The following is a 19,236-nucleotide window of genomic DNA, read 5'->3' on the forward strand; positions in this document are numbered from 1 at the left end:
TCTATGCTGTTAGTCCCCAAACATTGAATACCTTTGCTGCCGTATTCCCCTACCCATGAGACCAGTTACCCACTCAATCATCTTGACTTAGGAATGCACGTCCTGTTCCCAAGCACGTACCCCTGTACTCTAGGTTAACTATAAAATCGTCCCAATAGCCCCTCAGACATGCAGAGTGCAGTTGTGAACGCTTCCGGATCACTGTCTGCCGGATCCCGTCCTGTAAGTTACCTTATAATAAACTGATCTGTTGATTATGTGGAGCTGCCTGCCTTGTGTTTTGGTCTCAAGACGCTCTCAGTTCGGTGGGTACATTTCATTCCCTCTGGCCTCCAACGGTTGTCACTTAATATATTTAACCAGCCTCTTTTTGATGGTGACTGAGGTTTTGTTTAAATTTTTATTATAATAAACAATGAGAAACATACATCATTTGGGGTCAATTCCTAAAAGTATTCCTAAAAGTAACATCTGAAACGTTGGTAAATATTGCCGTATTAGGGGCGTCCCTGGTGGCGCAGCGGTTAAGAGTCCGCGTGCCAGTGCAGGGGACGCGGGTTCCCACAGCCTCTCCAACAGCCTTGCAGTGCAGTTTTAATCACAGTTTCCTTTGTTATGACGGCGCATCTTTTAATATATTTATGATCTATTTTATTTCCTTTTCTATGAACTATCAGAGTGTATCCTTTGACCACTTTTAAATAAGATTGACCATCTTCATGTTCTAAGTGTTCTTTACATATGAGGAAATATTAGCCATGTCCCTGCTACTTGCAAATGGTTTTATCCAGTTTGTGATACTTTTATAGCCAAAAGTGTCCATCTTTTATGACTTCCGGGTTTTCTCCTATTCTTAGAAAGCCGCCCTCCGATGATAAAATAAGTCTTCCATGGTTTTACTCTCATGGTTTCATCTTCTTTATATTTAAATCTTTGAATCCAGTGTAAAGTATATGGCATGGATTCAACTTTATTTTTTCCTAAATGTCTATTCAGTGCTCCCTAAATTGTAGACTGAATAATCCATTTTTTCCCCAACAATTTGAAATGTCACCTTAAAATATACTCAATTCCTTGATGCATTTAGATTTCCTAATTTGTTCCACTGTTCCACCTATTCACACACTTCTATTCATAGACTAATACCACAATGTTTTAACTACTGCATCTTAGAATTAGGTTTTAACCTGGTAGAGCTAGTCCTCTCTTCTAGTACTATTCTTTTTCAGAATTTTTCTGGATATCTTGCTTTTGTTTTTGTTTTTGAAAGCTGAGCTTTCAATTAAACAACTGTAATATGCACCCTGATTTAAGAAGGGATAAAATGTGAAAAACTTCATCTTTTATGACCAAAAAATAGTAGCAATAAAAGGTTTCACACTTGGGACTTGCCTGGTGGCGCAGTGGTTAAGAATCCGCCTGCCAATGCAGGGGACATGGGTTTGATCCCTGGTCCAGAAAGATCCCACATGCCGTGGAACAACTAAGCCCGTGTGCCACAACTACTGAGCCTGCGCTCTAGAGCCCGCGAGCCACAACTAGTGAGCCCACGCGCTGCAACTACTGAAGCCCACACACCTAGAGCCCATGCTCCGCAACAAGAGAAGCCACCGCAATGAGAAGCCTGCACACCACAACAAAGAGTAGCCTCCGCTCGCCGCAACTAGAGAAAGCCCACGCACAGCAATGAAGACCCAACGCAGCCTAAAAATTAATTTAAAAAAAGTTTCATACTTCTGTACAAAAAAAAGAAAATTGATTGTATCCTGACGCAAATAAATAGGTTTTTATCTGAAATAGTGGCTCCTGGTTTAAAAAATTTAAGTATGCTGTTCATTAGGCTACCGTCATAGTCTATGTTGCATTTTACATTCCAGAGCTTTAAGAGTCAGGAAATTTAAGTTTTTTATGGTTTTATCACCCAAGTATGAATCCCTAGATACAAAGTTTAGTCTTGCCTATTAAAAAAATATGGATATCTTCTAAGTCTATTAATCCATAGGTCTTTTACTCTATAGGTGTTCCCTCCAGTAATCATTCAGTTGAAGAAATCTGCTTGTTCAACCTGCAGAATTTTCCACAGACTGGATTTTGTTCAAGGTGCAATTTAACATGTTCCTGTCCTCTGTATTTCCTGCAAGCTGGAGCTGGAACCAGACACTTGATCAGACTCAGGTTTACTCTCTTTGGCAAGACTTTAGGGGGTGGTGTTTTCTTTCATTGGGAGGCACACAACGTCTGCTTGCCTCTCTTTTTGTGCTGTTATCAATTGTGCTTATGTACAATGTCTAGATCCATTAATTTATTGGAAGTTGCAAAAAGTGGTCTCTAATTCTATTTTTCATTTATAATTTGATGTATTTTATAAAGAGATGCTTCTCCTCATCCACAATTTGATTACTCAATAGTACAGTTCATATAGGAAAGGCAGGATAAATGGTTGATTCTTTTTATCCTTTTATCCAGTTATCCTCTGATGATGAACAATTGTGCGGTTTTTTTGGTTTTCATTTATTAATTGTGACAGACTGTATTTTCCAAAAACTGCCATATTTCACATCTCACATGCTTTTCTAGAACCTTGCCACTTCCCCAGAACCTTGCAAGCTCGTGAGACCCCAAGAACCTCCTAATGGAACCTACTTAGAAATGAAAGATATTTACTTATATGTTATTTCCTTATAAGTATATATAATACAATATAATTTTTATCTGTAAAATAATAAATATTATTTACCATAAAAGAATAAATAAAGCCTAGGTTTGGGGTGATCTGTTTTACAGCTATAACCAAACAGATGCTTGTACCTGGAAATAGGGTGCTACTATAAAACATAAAGCACGTGTTAATGACTTTGGGACTGGGGGGTGGGGAGTGAAAGTTGGAAGGGCCTTGAGAAGACTGTCAGCAGAAGCCTAATGGCCTTCACAGAAGCTGTTTTGGTGAGGGCTTAAGAAAAGTGAGAAAAATATTTTTGGAACCTGGAGGAAAGAGGGGTCTTTGTATGTAGTGGCAGAAGTTTATCAAAATTGTCACCCCCGTGGTAAGACATGGAAAATAGAAAATTAGGTATAGCTATACCTAATGAACTGATGGATTTAGCTAAAGAGAGTACTAAGCAGAACGTTCACATGTGCCAACTGCTTCCTTCTAGCAGAGTATGATAATGATAGAGCCGGGCTCCTGACACACACAAACCAAAAAAAACTGTTTAGCTTTCAAGCAAAATTTGAAGGAAATATAAAGGAGCCAGTACTTGGTGGGTTAAAAAATAAGACTGTTTCTCATTCTCAGCCTGTCCAGTTAGCAACGATCCTTTAAGACCTCAGAAAGATCTCAGGAGGTACTCCTCACAGAACTTTTTATACTGAGAAAAGGCCCATTAAGGATCTTAAGAGTATGCATCCCATATTCTTTTTATTAAACAAGAGGGCAACGGAAAATCTTAGGGGTTTGAGACCACAGCAGCCTCACAGCGAGCCCAAAATTGGAGAAGAGCTTATTCTGATCAGATTTGTGGGTGTGGCTTTTGTCTAATGGAGAAAACCCCAGTAAGACCCACAAGAAACCCACAAAGTCCTTAAGATGAAAAACAGGCCGGCCTGGATTTAAAGGTGAAAAGAGTATAAAACAAATAGAGGTTTTTGGACTCTAGAACTTCTACAGACAGAAAGCAGTCTGAGAAAACGATTCAGCTGTCAACAGGCGACGTATCTGGAAAAGGAAGGATGGGGCTTCCCTGGTGGCGCAGTGGTTAAGAATCCGCCTGCCAATGCAGGAGACATGGGCTCGAGCCCTGGTCCGGGAGGATCCCACATGCCGCGGAGCAACTAAGCCCGTGCACCACAACTACTGAGCCCGTGCGCCTAGAGAAGAAGAAGCAACAAGAGAAGCCACCGCAATGAGAAGCCCGCGCACCACAGTGAAGAGTAGCCCCCGCTCGCAGCAATTAGAGAAAGTCCGCGCGCAGCAACCAAGACCCAACGCAGCCAAAAATTAATTAATTAATTAATTTAAAAAAAGAAAAGGAAGGATGATTCAAAGGGTGAAACCTGAAGCCCAGAGGGTAGAACCAAGAGCTATGGAGAGGGACTTCCCTGGCGGTCCAGTGGTTAATACTCCGCGCTTCCACGGCAGGGGGCTCGGGTTTGGGGAACTAAGATCCCGCATGCCGCGCAGTGCAGCCATAAAAAAAAAAGAGCTATGGAGAAACATTCCCAAGCAAGAGGACTAAGTCCTAATTAGGCAAGCAGCAACATGTGCCAGTTGGATTTGACATCTGTTATGAACGGTGACTGCTGTGTGCCTCTTTGGATGAGAGTGTCACACTGTATTGTGTGTAGGGTATATGGGGAACAGATAACTTGTCTCTTTAGTGCTCAGGTCTTTAGACTGAAAGGAAAAGCACTTAAGGAACTGTACCCAACAGACCACATTCAAGATGTCTTACCTGCAAAGGGATCTGATTTGACGGCAAGGCCCTGCTCCACTAGTCTAAGCCTGATGCTGTGATGGGATGAGATTCTGGAGGGTTATGAGGAAGGCTTTTCTGAACCGAGCTTTAGCTCTGAAAGGCAGAGAAGTAGCCATATTTTGAGCCCTTCACTGTAACAAGAGGGAGCCCTCAAGCCATGATGCTGGGAAAGGTACCCTAGGCCATTCCCTCTCCACAAAAATGTGTTCACAGTAGTTCAGGTCACCGCATTTCATTTAAACTTTGGAAAGGAGGCGGAGAATATGATCTAGCCACACAAAGTGTTACAAAAGAAAATTGGACTAAAATACTTTGACTAGACACCAGAAAAATGCAGACACAAAGCAGATGAAAACTCTAATCTGGCTCTTCAAACAAGGCTGCAAGAGATCAAGAAAGCAATTAAAGCTTTAAGAAAAGCGCATAAAGTGGAAAAAGAACTCTGAAATAAAATGGCCAGACAACTATGCAACTGAAAAAGACAACAATTAATTCCAAGAAAAATAAAATATAATGCAGTAAAGAAAAAGTAATTGTATTTTTTAGTCAAAAATATTCATTGAGCGTGAAATTTGAGCCACACATGGTTACTAAACAATGACCTTGACAGACACAGGAAAAAATTAGTAAAAGAAAAAAAATCATTTCAGAAATAAAAGGAATACAAGAGAGTATAGACACCATAGAAAGAACAGGGAAATAAACGGTAAGAAAGAGAGTAATGAAGATAATCCAACGAAAGTAAATTTACACCTTGCAAGAAGGTGATAAAGATAACAGATGAGCAAAGGAGATCCAAATATAGTAGGAGTCTCTAAAGAAGAAGAATCAATGAAGCAGCACAAACATTTAAAACTCTATATTTGTTTATTAATGACAACAATATGTATACACACTTGCAAAACAGTTGCATGTGCGCAGGCAATAGGCTGCTGACTTTGGGCGATGCATGGGGTGTTCGGAATTCTCAGACTCCAAGACAGTTGAACTTTCAACTCTGACAACTTTGGCTTTGAATTTCAGTTGTGCACTTACAAGCTGTGCGTGGTAGATTCTTTGTCGGGGAAAATGTCAGCGATAATTTCCCCTCCCTGTAGCCACCCCTTGTTTCCCATCCAATAAGGCTGGGCTTGGCCATGTGACCTGCTTTGGCCAATGGGAGAACAGCAAATGAGATGCGAGCTGGATTTAGAAAGTGCCTGTGCTTGCCCTCGTGCCGCTTTTGGAACTCAGCCACCTCGTACAAGCCCTACTGAATAATGAGAGACTTGGGGCTATGTCTGCACCACCCAGCTGCCATTGAACTCTCTTCCTCCTCACCAGATACAAGGCACCTTGGCCACCCAGCCCGCACTGAGCCAGCCCAGCCAACTCACAATATTGTGAGAAATAAATGTTTGCTGTTTTAAATCATAAGTTTTGTGGTGGTTTACAATGCAGCAAAATCTATATACTGCACGACTTTAGGTGAGTTTCTTAATCTGAGTCTCAGTTTTTTCACCTGTGATGTGGAGATAAAACAATTACCCTTGGAGGGCTCTTTTGAGGATTAAATGAGGAAATATATGTGAAGTTCCTGGCACAGCATAAATACTCAATAATAAAAAGAACCAACCTCTGCAGGCTGGAATGGTGGCCGTCCTCAGGCTGGGGTACACAGTTTTAGTGCTTTGTAAGCAGTCCTCAAATCTGGAATGCCAGAGGGAGCCTGTGAAAGCACTGGAAGGATGGGGCAGCAGAGGCCAAGCTGCCAGGTGCATGCCCCAGGCCACAGCACTAGCCATTGGGGGTGGGAGGAAGTGCACTCTAGGCTATTTCCTGCCACTATCACCGCCCGCCACCCCATCCCGGCGCCCCCCCCAGCAATGGATGCAGGGGCACTCAGTGACTTAGCTGGCTCCTCCGGGAACGTAAAGTATGGACCTCTGCGGACAAGAAACAAGCCAAAGGGCTTCCCTGGTGGCGCAGTGGTTAAGAATCCGCCTGCCAATGCAGGGGACACGGGTTTGATCCCTGGTCCGGGAAGATCCCACATGCCGCGGAGCAACTAAGCCCCTGTGCCACAACTACTGAGCCTGCGCTCTAGAGCTCGCGAGCCACAACTACTGAATGTGCATGCCACAGCTACTGAACCCGCGTGCCTAGAGCCCGTGCTCTGCAACGAGAGAAGCCTGCGCACTGCAAGGAAGAGTAGCCCCCGCTCGCTCTGGTACTTACATTAACTACCAGATGTGAGAAGGCAGCCAATGTGGGGAGAGAGATGCTACCTCTGGGATTTTAGCAATTACAAAGGTCAGTAGAAGTCAGTAACATGTCTGCTATAAGACACGAAGTACTACGGCTGGATGCCCCAGATCATTTCCATAAAGTCCAGAGTTCTACAGGTGCCCTGATAACTTCTCCTTCAGAATGGTATTTTCTGGACTAAAAAATATATTACCATAGTAAATATCAGAGGCTTACTAAATGTTTTCATACTAAAATTGTCATTCTAATAAAGCAAAAAGCCAGTACTTTAGCCTTGCAAGCACTTAGGAAATTAAGATTTGAGATAGTATATAAAATGATATCCAGGTGAAGATTGAAAATATTACCCTAAATGTCTTACCTCCCTTTATTTTATTCATAGATACCACATTGAATGAGCAAAGACTGAACTTTTTACAGATACCTTTTGTAAAAGGCTTATAAGGAATAGTGCCATAATTTGAATTGCAGTGGGTTTCACATTATGAGGTAGGTTGAAAATAAAGGGCTTCTAAATTGTTAGTATTTTTTATACTGAAGCTGATACTTTGACTTGAAAGCAAGCAGAACTCTAAAAGTGTTAGTTTAGACTAAATATATTAAAACTCACGAGTGCTATCTTCAAATTCAGAGGTGTAAATTTTGGATCACTTTCTCTAAAATAAACAATATTATTTCTTTTTCAAGGGTAAAATACATACTCAAAAAGTTAGCTTTACTTTCAGATTTACAGGAAGCAAAATAAGAAATTGAAGATGCATTGTATGAGTTTTCAGATGATTGATCTATGTTGATGTAATTCTAAACTTTGAATTATTTAATTGTTATAACAAGCTTGTGCTTGGTTTCAGGTGAATGGGAGTGGAGTATTGGACAAAAAATAGATTTTTTAATCTCTGCCTCATGGTTTTTAGCTCCTCAGTTGTTGCACAGTCTCACTATTTGGGGAAAGTTCATGCTAAAAAACTGAAGCAATTAATGGGTGAATATGATCAAATTTCTCCACCAAGTTCTCAACCTCATAAGGGTGAGGTTCGATTCACCTCTTCATTGATCTCTGCACCATCTGTGATCTTTCGGGATTGGCTTCTTCCACTCTGCATGTCTTCAACGTTCATCCACGTTGTACCATTTATTAGTATTTCATTCCTTTTTATTGCTGAATAATATTCCATTGTGTCAATTGCCACATTTTATTTATCCATTCATCAGTTGATGATCACTGAGTCACTTCTGCATTTAGCTGTTAGGAATAGTGCTGCTGTGAACATTTTTGTACAAGTTTTTGTGTGGACATAGATTTTCAGTCCTCTTGCGTTGAAACCTAAGAGTGAAATTGCTGGGGTTATGTGGAAACTCTATGCTTGACACTTTGAGGAACTGCCAAACTGTTTTCCAAAGTAGCTGCACATTTTATATTTGCACCAAGAATGAATGAAGTTTCCAGTTTTTCCTCCTTTTTCTCAACACTTACTATTATGTCTTTTTTGTTTGTATTTTTTTATACAGCAGGTTCTTATGAGTTATCCATTTTATACATATTAGTGTATATATGGCAATCCCAATCTCCCAATTCCTCACACCACACCCCACCACCACTTTCCCCCCTTGGTGTCCATACATTTGTTCTCTACACCTGTGTCTGTATTTCTGCCCTGCAAACAGGTTCATCTGTACCATTTTTCTAGGTTCCACATACATGCGTTAATATACGATATTTGTTTTTCTCTTTCTGACTTACTTCACTCTGTATGACAGTCTCTAGATCCATCCATGTCTCTGCAGATGACCCACTTTAGTTCCTTTTTATGGCTGAGTAATACTCCATTGTATATATGTACCACATCTTCTTCATCCATTCGTCTGTCGATGGGCATTTAGGTTGCTTCCGTGACCTAGCTATTGTAAATAGTGCTACAATGAACACTGGGGTGCATGTGTCTTTTTGAATTATGATTTTCTCTGGGTATATGGCCAGTAGTGGGATTGCTAGATCATATGGTAATTCTATTTTTAGTTTTTTAAGGAACCTCCATACTGTTCTCCATAGTGGCTCTATCAATTTACATTCCCACCAACAGTGCAAGAGGGTTTCCTTTTCTCCACACCCTCTCCAGCATTTGTTGTTTGTAGATGTTCTTATGATGCCCATTCTAACTGGTGTGAGGTGATACCTCATTGTAGTTTTGATTTGCATTTCTCTAATAATTAGTGATGATGAGCAGCTTTTCATGTGCTTCTTGGCCACCTGTATGTCTTCTTTGGAGAAATGTCTATTTAGGTCTTCTGCCCATTCTTTGATTGGGTTGTTTGTTTTTTTTAATATTGAGCTGCATGAGCTGTTTATATATTTTGGAGATTAATCCTTTGTCCGTTGATTCATTGGCAAATATTTCCTCCCATTCTGAGGGTTGACTTTTCGTCTTGTTTATAGTTTCGTTTGCTTTGCAAAAGCTTTTAAGTTCCACTAGGTCCCATTTGTTTATTTTTGCTTTTATTTCTATTACTCTAGGAGGTGGATCAAAAAAGATCCTGCTGTGATTTATGTCAAAGAGTGTTCTTCCTATGTTTTCCTCTTAGAGTTTTATACTGTCCGGTCTTATATTTAGGTCTCTAATCCATTTTGAGTTTATTTTTGTGTATGGTGTTAGGGAGTGTTCTAATCTCATTCTTTTACATGTAGCTAGCTATCCAGTTTTCACAGCACAACTTACTGAAGAGACTCTCTTTTCTCCATTGTATATCCTTGCCTCCTTTGTCATAGATTAGTTGACCATAGGTGCGTGGGTTTATCTCTGGGCTTTCTATCCTGTTCCATGATCTATATTTCTGTTTTTGTGCCAGTACCATATTGTCTTGATTACTGTAGCTTTGTAGTATAGTCTGAAGTCAGGGAGTTTGATTCCTCCAGCTCCGTTTTTTTCCCTCAAGACTGCTTTGGCTATTCAGGGTCTTTTGTGTCTCCATACAAATTTTAAGATTTTTTGTTCTAGTTCTGTAAAAAGTGCCACTGGTAATTTGATAGGGATTGCATTGAATCTGTAGATTGCTTTGGGTAGTGTAGTCATTTTCACAATATTGATTCTTCCAATCCAAGAACATGGTATATCTCTCCATCTGTTGGTATCATCTTGAATTTCTTTCACCAGTGTCTTATACTTTTCTGCATACAGGTCTTTTGTCTCCCTAGGTAGGTTTATTCCTAGATATTTTATTCTTTTTGTTGCAGTGGTACATGGGGGTGTTTCCTTAACTTCTCTTTCTGATCTTTCATTATTAGTGTATAGGAATGCAAGAGATTTCTGTGCATTAATTTTGTATCCTGCAACTTTACCAACTTCATTGATTAGCTCTAATAGTTTTTTGGTGGCATCTTTAGGATGCTCTACGTATAGTGTCATGTCATCTGCTGGCAGTGACAGTTTTACTTCTTCTTTTCCAATTTGTATTCCTTTTATTTCTTTTTCTTCTCTGATTGCCGTGGCTAGGACCTGCAAAGCTATGTTGAATAATAGTGGCGAGAGTGGACATCCTTGTCTTGTTCCTGATCTTAGAGGAAATGCTTTTAGTTTTTCACCATTGAGAATGATGTTGCTGTGGGTTTGTCATATATGGTCTTTATTATGTTGAGGTAGGTTCCCTCTGTGCCCACTCTCTGGAGAGTTTTTATCATAAATGGGTGTTGAATTTTGTCAAAAGCTTTTTCTGATCTATTGAGATGATCATATGGTTTTTCTTCTTCAATTTGTTAATATGATGTATCACATTGATTGATTTGCGTATATTGAAGAATCCTTGCATCCCTGGGATAAATCCCACTTGATCATGGTGCATGATCCTTTTAATGTGTTGTTGGATTCCGTTTGCTAGTATTTTGTTGAGGATTTTTGCATCTATATTCATCAGTGATATTAGTTTGTAATTTTCTTTTTTTGTAGTATCTTTGTCTGGTTTTGGTATCAGGGTGATGGTGGCCTCATAGAATGAATTTGGGAGTTTTCCTTCCTCTGCAATTTTTTGGAAGAGTTTGAGAAGGATGGGTGTTAGCTCTTCTCTAAATGTTTGATAGAATTCACCTGTGAAGCCATCTGGTCCTGGACTTTTGTTTGTTGGAAGATTTTTAATCACAGTTTCAATTTCATTACTTGTGATTGGTCTGTTCATATTTTCTATTTCTTCCTGGTTCAGTTTTGGAAGGTTATACCTTTCTAAGAATGTGTCCATTTCTTCCAGATTGTCCATTTTATTGGCATAGAGTTTTTTGTAGTAGTCTCTTAGGATGCTTTGTATTTCTGCAGTGTCTGTTGGAACTTCTCCTTTTTCATTTCTAATTTCATTGATTTGAGTCCTCTCCCTCTTTTTCTTGATGAGTCTGGCTAATGGTTTATCAATTTTGTTTATCTTCTCAAAGAACCAGCTTTTCGTTTTATGGATCTTTGCTATTGTTTTCTTTGTTTCTATTTCATTCATTTCTGCTCTGATCTTTATGATTTCCTTCCTTCTACTAACGTCGGGTTTTGTTTGTTCTTCTTTCTCTAGTTCCTTTAGGTGTAAGTTTACATTGTTTATTTGAGATTTTTATTGTTTCTTGAGGTAGGCTTGTATTGCTATAAACTTCCCTCTTAGAACTGCTTTTGCTGCATCCCATAGGTTTTGGATCGTCATGTTTTCATTGTCATTTGTCTCTAGGTAGTTTTTGATTTCCTCTTTGATTTCTTCAGTGATCTCTTGGTTATTTAGTAACGTATTGTTTAGCCTCCACGTGTTTGTGTTTTTTACGTTTTTTTCCCCTGTGATTGATTTCTAATCTCATAGCATTGTGGTCAGAAAAGATGCTTGATATGATTTCAATTTTCTTAAATTTACTGAGGCTTGATTTGTGACCCAAGATGTGATCTATCGTGGAGAATGATCTGTGCGCACTTGAGAAGAAAGTGTAATCTGCTGTTTTTGGATGGAATGTCCTATAAATATCAATTAAATCTATCTGGTCTATTGTGTCATTTAAAGCTTGTGTTTCCTTATTAATTTTCTGTCTGGATGATCTGTCCATTGGTATAAGTGAGGTGTTAAAGTCCACCATTATTATTGTGTTACTGTCAATTTCCTCTTTTTTTTAAAAAATTTATTTATTTATTTATTTATTTATTTTTGGCTGTGCTGGGTCTTCGTTTCTGTGCGAGGGCTTCCTCTAGTTGCGGCGAGCGGGGGCCACTCTTCATCGCAGTGCGCGGGCCTCTCACTGTCACGGCCTCTCTTGTTGTGGAGCACAGGCTCCAGACGCGCAGGCTCAGTAGTTGTGGCTCATGGGCCTAGTTGCTCTGCGGCATGTGGGATCTTCCCAGACCAGGGCTCGAACCCATGTCCCCTGCATTGGCAGGCAGATTCTCAACCACTGCGCCACCAGGGAAGCCCCAATTTCCTCTTTCATAGCTGTTAGCAGTTGCCTTATGTATTGAGGTGCTCCTATGTTGGGTGCATATATACTTATAATTGTTACATCTTCTTGGATTGATGCCTTGAACATTATGTAGTGTCCTTCCTTGTCTCTTGTAACATTCTTTATTTTAAAGTCTATTTTATCTGATACGAGTATTGCTACTCCAGCTTTCTTTTGATTTCCATTTGCATGGAATATCTTTTTCCATCCCCTCACTTTCAATCTGTATGTGTCCCTAGGTCTGAAGTGGGTCTCTTGTAGATAGCATATATATGGGTCTTGTTTTTGTATCCATTCAGCGAGCCTGTGACTTTTTGTTGGAGCATTTAATCCATTCACGTTTAAGGTAATTATCGATATGTATGCTCCTATTACCATTTTCTTAATTGTTATGGGTTTGTTTTTGTAGGTCCTTTTCTTCTCTTGTGTTTCCCACTTAGAGAAGTTCCTTTAGCATTTGTTGTAGAGCTGGTTTGGTGGTGCTGAATTCTCTTAGCTTTTGCTTGTCTGTAAAGCTTTTGATTTCGCCATCAAATCTGAATGAGATCCTTGCCAGGTAGAGTAATCTTGGTTGTATGTTCTTCCCTTTCATCACTTTCAGTATATCATGCCACTCTCTTCTGGCTTGTAGAGTTTCTGCTGAGAAATCAGCAGTTAACCTTATGGGAGTTCCCTTGTATGTTATTTGTCATTTTTCCCTTGTTGCTTTCAATAATTTTTCTTTGTCTTTAATTTTTGTCAATTTGATTACTATGTGTCTCAGCGTGTTTCTCCTTGGGTTTATCCTGCCTGGGACTCTCTGCGCTTCCTGGACTTGGGTGGCTATTTCCTTTCCCATGTTAGGGAAGTTTTTGACTATCATCTCTTCAAATATTTTCTCGGGTCCTTTCTCTCTCTCTTCTCCTTCTGGGACCCCTATAATGCAAATGTTGTTGCATTTAATGTTGTCCCAGAGGTCTCTTAGGCTGTCTTCATTTCTTTGCATTCTTTTTTCTTTATTCTGTTCTGCAGCAGTGAATTCCACCATTCTGTCTTCCAGGTCACTTATCCGTTCTTCTGCCTCAGTTATTCTGCTATTGATTTCTTCTAGTGTATTTTTCATTTCAGTTATTGTATTGTTCATCTCTGTTTGTTTGTTCTTTAATTTTTCTAGGTGTTTGTTCTTTAATTCTTCTACGTCTTTGTTAAACATTTCTTGCATCTTCTCGATCTTTGCCTCCATTCTTTTTCCGAGGTCCTGGATCATCTTCACTATCATTATTCTGAATTCTTTTTCTGGAAGGTTGCCTATCTCCACTTCATTTAGTTGTTTTGCTGGGGTTTTACCTTGTTCCTTCATCTGGTACAATGTCCTCTGCCTTTTCATTTTGTCTATCTTTCTGTGAATGTGGTTTTCCTTCCACAGGCTGCAGAATCGTAGTTTTTCTTGCTTCTGCTGTCTGCCCTCTGGTGGATAAGGCTATAAGCTTATAGGATAGATGATTGCTACAGGGGCTTTTTCTTGATCTGTGTCTCAACAAGTGGCACCTATCTGTCTTTTTGATTATAGCCATCCTAGCGGCTATGAAGTGAAATCTTTTTATTATAAAACATATTTAAACATATAAGGAGAGAAAACAGTATTATGAACGCTCATGTACCCACCATCCAGTTTTAACAATTATCAACATCTTTTTAATCTTATTAGTGACTTTTAACAGTTTTATTGAGGTATAGTTGACATACAGTAAACTGTATGTATTCCAGGTATACGATTTGATAGGTCTTGAAAGGTGTATATACCCATGAGATAATCACCACAATTAAGATAGTAAACGTATCCATACCCACAAAAGTGCCATTTATAATCACTCCCTCCTACATTTTGCTGCCTCATCCCCAAGCAATCACTGTGTTACTACAGATTAGTTTGCATTTTCAAGACTTTTATATATATGGAATCATATATTATGTACTCTTTTGTCAGGCTTCTTTCATTCAGCATGATTATTTTGAGATTCATCTATTTCAAGTGTATCAATAATCTATTCCTTTTTATCATTGATTCCATTCTATAGATATACCACTATTTGATTTATGCATTCACCTGTTGATCAATATTTGGGTTTTATTTTTTTCCTTTCCAGGGCTATTACAAATAACACTGCTATGAACATTCATGTATAAGTCTTTATGTGGACATATACTTCCTTTTCTTTTGGATAAATATCTAGGAGTGGAATAACTGGATCGTATGTTAGGTGTATGTTTAACTTCCTCAGAAACTACCAGACTGTTTTCCAAGTAGTTATGTCATTTTACGTCCCTACCAGCAATGTATGAGAATTCCAATTGTTCAACATCCTCACCAGTCTCTTTAATTTCAGTCATTCTAGTGAGGGTGAGGTAGTACCTTTTTGTGGTTTTAATTGACATTTACTTGATGACCAATGACATTGAGCATCTTTCATTTGTTTATTGTCCATTTGTGTATATTCTTTCCTGAAGTGTCTGTTCAAATCTTTTTACCCATATTTAATCAATTATTTGTTACATTATTTTGCTCTAGTCAGAATTTTTATACTGTTTGAGTTGAATAAGAGCTAAAATTTCTGACTCACCAAATTAGGCTTCATTTAGACTTTCTTTTTAATCTCAAATTGCCAGTAAAGCTAGCTGATCATTAGTGACTCTAGATTGCTCTCAGACTTGTTCTGTTAATGGAAAGAAATGTTTGTTTCTACGTGGGTTACGCTGCCTCCTAATTTTTGGAAATAAAGTATAACACAAAAATATCTAGCGCATTATCATCTCATAGTGAGTAACTTTTCTTCTAGATTTGTAACGCAGGATTTGAGGTGGGGGGGAGAGAAAGAGAAATAGTAGTTGTACTGCCCCCACCCCCCAAAAGAAATTTAAACAAGCAAAGACTAGCATTATCTGCTTTACATTTCTTTTGAAACTTTTCTCTACATAAATCCTAGCCCCTCTCAGCTGTCACCTCCATTTCCTTCCTTAACCCTTCCACCAGCGCTTTAATAGAGAACAAACCAGAAGGCATTCTAGAATGCTTTTTTCACCAATCAGAAGTAACGGAATGAAATCCAAGACCCTGTTCAGAAGATACGCAACTCTTTTCCCTAGTCTTTCCTCATGCCCTATACCTACGATTAGTTTTGTCTCATAGCTGAATTTCTAATTTCCAGCATTCCCAAACCATTTTACAAACATCCTTTTATTATTAAGAAGTCTTACAATACTCTAGTCAGGTGAGTATATGTGTTCATTTTATTTTGTTTGAGTAAACAGAAGATTTTAAAGATCAAATTACTTCTCTATGGTTTATTACTTTTCTTAGACAACAGTATACAAAAAATTGACTAATCTGAACTTTAGAAATTGTTTGAACATTCAGATCAGGCCAGTCACCATGGATGTGTAAGTCGTTAATCCCTACATTCATGTAGGGGTACATGAATGTATCCCTACATTCCTTACGTTTTTAGCCCTATAAAAGAATTCTATATGTCAGCTCCTTTCTACCCTCTTCATCCCACTTCTGAGAAAGATAAAATTATTTGTGAGTGGCCTAGGCAATATTTGACCTTTCTGATGCTCCTTTTTGGCATTTAATGTCATGATGTTTAACTTTCATGCCAAAGTAGGTTTTAATTTGTTTGGGCTTCTTTATTTTGTCTTTTGAGACTCTTTTCAAGAGTAAAGGAAATAGTCAGCATAAAATAATATAGTAAGAAGAATTTTCTCCCATCTTCTCTACAGAGAATCCCTTGTCAACCTAATGAAGCATTCAAAGAAAACATCTGACTCTTTTCGAGATGAACTTGAAGATTATATCAAACTGCAGAAAGCCAGAGGCTTAGAGCCAAAGACTTGTTTCACAAAGAAGAGAGAGGATTATTTGGAAACCTGTGGCTACAAAGAAGAGGTTAATTTTAGACCCAGGTGTAGAATGTTTGATCAAAGACTCCCTTATGAACCCATCCAGACCTACCGAAGACCATGCAATATTTCACAAGCAGTGGAGAAGCGGTTACCTCAGTGGCTACCAGCTCATGACAGCAGGCTGAGACTAGACTCCCTGAGCTACTGTCAATTCACCAGGGACTGTTTCTCAGGAAAACCAGTAGCCCTGAACTTTAGTCAACAAGAGTATAACTGTAGCTCATACACTGTAGAATCTGGAGTTTACAGGCACCTCTCCTTAGAAAACAGTACCAGTGCCCATCAAGCTAGTTATAAACAGATACATCAGAGGAGACAAAGACACCCAGAGGAAGGCCGGGAAAAACCAGAAGAGGAGCGGCCCAAGCATAAGAGGAAGAAAGCTTATGAGGAAATAGATTTAGACAAACACAAGAGCATCCAAAGAAACAAAACAGAGGTGGAAACAGTCAGAGTCAGTACAGAAAAGCTTAAGAACCGAAAGGACAAGAAAAGCCGAGATGTAGCCTCTAAGAAAGAGGAACGTAAGCGTAGAAAAGAGAAAAAGGAACAAGGGAAAGAAAGGACAGAAGAGGATATGCTTTGGGACCAGGCTATCCTTGGATTTTGAAGCTCTTGCATTGGTTCTCCTGAGGTTAAACTGAAAAAATAGTTGAGGAGCTTGGTTTTACGATGTCCATGTTCATATCGCTTTTTTCATGTGAACAGGTACAAAGGCTAAGTGCACAGAAAACATTTAGTGTACTTGCTCTCCAACATGGAAATTACTTTTCCTCTCTTCTAAAATCATTACTACATTTTTCTTATACATACCGTAATTTCCCTTAATGAGGGTGGCTCTGCTTTTATTCATCAAATTGCTATGATGGTGGAAGTATTTTTCCCTTGGGAGGTCATTTATTTTAAATTGGAGGATTAATAGGCTTTACAGAGTCTATTTCTTGATTGGGTTTTAGTTTGGGGTGGGTGTTTTTATATTAGTTTTCTCTGTGAAGCAGTTTAGATTGATTTTTTTTTTTCCTTCGTTAGATCTAGCTTGCAGTATATTTTCTAGATTGGGAAGTGGAAAATGACATACATTATAATAAGCTTAAGTTACATACAGTTTTAAACGTTTCAAGAAGTCTTGATACAAAATCAGTTTATATTCTGGAAATGTTTATAATATAATAAAGTTCTAATTTCTACAATTTTTTTTGTTTTCTGAGTTCTACATTTTTGAACACACAGTGATGTGTTCCTATTCAATGAAGATTTTCTTCTGGAAGAGCAATAACTGAGCATATATCAACCCACTTTCTAGGGCAGAAATCTGAACGACCACAATTTTTCCAAATAGTTGAAATTGGGGAATTTATAAGAAAATGCCATTAGAGGGACTTCCCTGGCAGTCCCGTGGTTAAGAATCCAAGCTTCCACTGCAGGGGGCACAGGTTCCATCCCTGGTCAGGGAACTAAGATCCCCCATGGTGCGTAATGTGGCAAAAAAAAAAAAAAAAAAAAAAAAAAACCATTGGAATATTCTTTCCTGATCAGTGTTTTCATTCTGATAATCCCCTTTTTTACGATAAGCATATCAAGTGTTTGAGCACTGCTATTTTGTTGTAGAAAGAGTGGTGACCTGGGAATCTGAATCCCAGGATTCTAGACTCAACTATGCCATCAAGTTGTTATGTGACTTTGGGGAATTCACTTTATTTTCCTCATTATCAAATATACCTAGAAGGACTGGCCTCTAAAATGCCTTGGATAACAACAAGATGCTGGGATATGAAAACTCTCTTTGCATTCTACAATGTTGTGCTTACATGTTTATTGTAATATTAACTTTAAAATTATTTTGCTTAAATTATTTTTAAATATATATATTCCCTTCCCCTACTCAACCCTCTGCATGTAACCAGTCTCCCCACCCTTGCTAAGCTGCTGCCTTACTCAGCTCTGACCCCTCTCTGGGTCCCCACCTTGCCTAGCCTCCTACCTCAGTGGGTCACAAATAGCAAAGAAGAAAGGAAGAAGGGCTTCCCTGGTGGCGCAGTGGTTAAGAATCCGCCTGCCAATGCAGGGGACACAGGCTCAAGCCCTGGTCCGGGAAGATCCCACATGCCACGGAGCAACTAAGCCCGTGCGCCGCAACTACTGAGCCTGCGCTCTAGCGCCCGTGAGCCACAACTACTGAGCCCGTGTGCCACTGCTACTGAAGCCTGCGCGCCTAGAGCCCATGCTCTGCAACAAGAGAAGCCACCGCAATGAGAAGCCCGCGCACCGCAACGAAGAGTAGCCCCTGCTCACTGCAACTAGGGAAAGCCTGTGTGCACCAACAAAGACCCAACGCAGCCAATAAATAAATAAATAAATATAAATAAATAAATAAAATACATTTTTAAAAAAAGGAAGGAAGGGGAGGAGGGAGAGAGGGTAGGTGACCCATTTTATTTTAAACTAATGACCACAAACCTCCAACCCATCAGGTTTCCCTAGTAAATTTCCCACCCTCAGAGATGTCTTATAGTCTCCCCTCTCTCCTCAAACCTTCCCCTCCCTGGTACCTGCCATACAGGGCCCCCTTTCTCTCAGCTGATGACCTCACCTCACACTCCAGTGAGAAAAACAGAAGCCTTCAGAGGGGGACTTATTCATTGTCCTACCACTGGATCTATAAGCTTCCCTCAAGTGTTCTGTTCTCTGTCTTCTCTACAATAATAGTGTCCCTGCTCTTAATAAACACAAATCCCTCCCCTCATGCACTGAATCCTACACCCTTGTACCTTTTCAAGGACTTCATCTCTCTCCTGCACCTTGAATCTCTCCTCTACTGGATTATTCCTTTATATGCAAACAAGCTTCTCTTTCCCCTCTTCAAAAAACAAAGCAAACAAACAAAAAACCAAAACTCCCTTGACACCCTACATCCTCTTTCAGCTATCTCCTTTCTCTTTCACATCAAACTTGTCTACAACAGCTGTCTATACTCACACCTCTCATTCTCCCCTCCACCTATTCTAGTTTCTGTTCCTACCATTCCTCTGAGGCTGCTCTGATCAAAGTCTCCAATGCCTTCCATGTTGTCAAGTCCAGCCTCTCAGCAGCTTCCATTTGGTTAATCAGTCCCTCTTCCTTGAAACATTCCTC

At 39.4% G+C, this 19,236-nt stretch overlaps 2 protein-coding genes across 6 annotated transcripts in view; one reads left to right on the top strand and one right to left on the bottom strand.

Annotated features, from left to right (window-relative positions):
* Positions 1-19,236, bottom strand: part of IMMT (inner membrane mitochondrial protein) — a 67,402-nt gene that overhangs the window by 35,392 nt on the left and 12,774 nt on the right. The gene's annotated exons all lie outside the window — the stretch shown is intronic.
* LOC133105383 (lysine-rich coiled-coil protein 1-like) lies at positions 15,926-16,731 on the top strand. The gene has a single exon (XM_061211372.1). It carries the CDS (start codon positions 15,941-15,943, stop codon positions 16,712-16,714), a length of 774 nt encoding a protein of 257 aa, XP_061067355.1. The 5' UTR covers positions 15,926-15,940; the 3' UTR covers positions 16,715-16,731.

Source organism: Eubalaena glacialis, chromosome 14, assembly GCF_028564815.1.
Source record: "Eubalaena glacialis isolate mEubGla1 chromosome 14, mEubGla1.1.hap2.+ XY, whole genome shotgun sequence".
NCBI lineage: Eukaryota > Metazoa > Chordata > Mammalia > Artiodactyla > Balaenidae > Eubalaena > Eubalaena glacialis.

Coding starts and splice junctions, on each gene's coding strand:
- LOC133105383 (XM_061211372.1), top strand. CDS start 15,941: ATGAAGCATTCAAAGAAAACATCTGACTCTTTTCGAGATGAACTTGAA.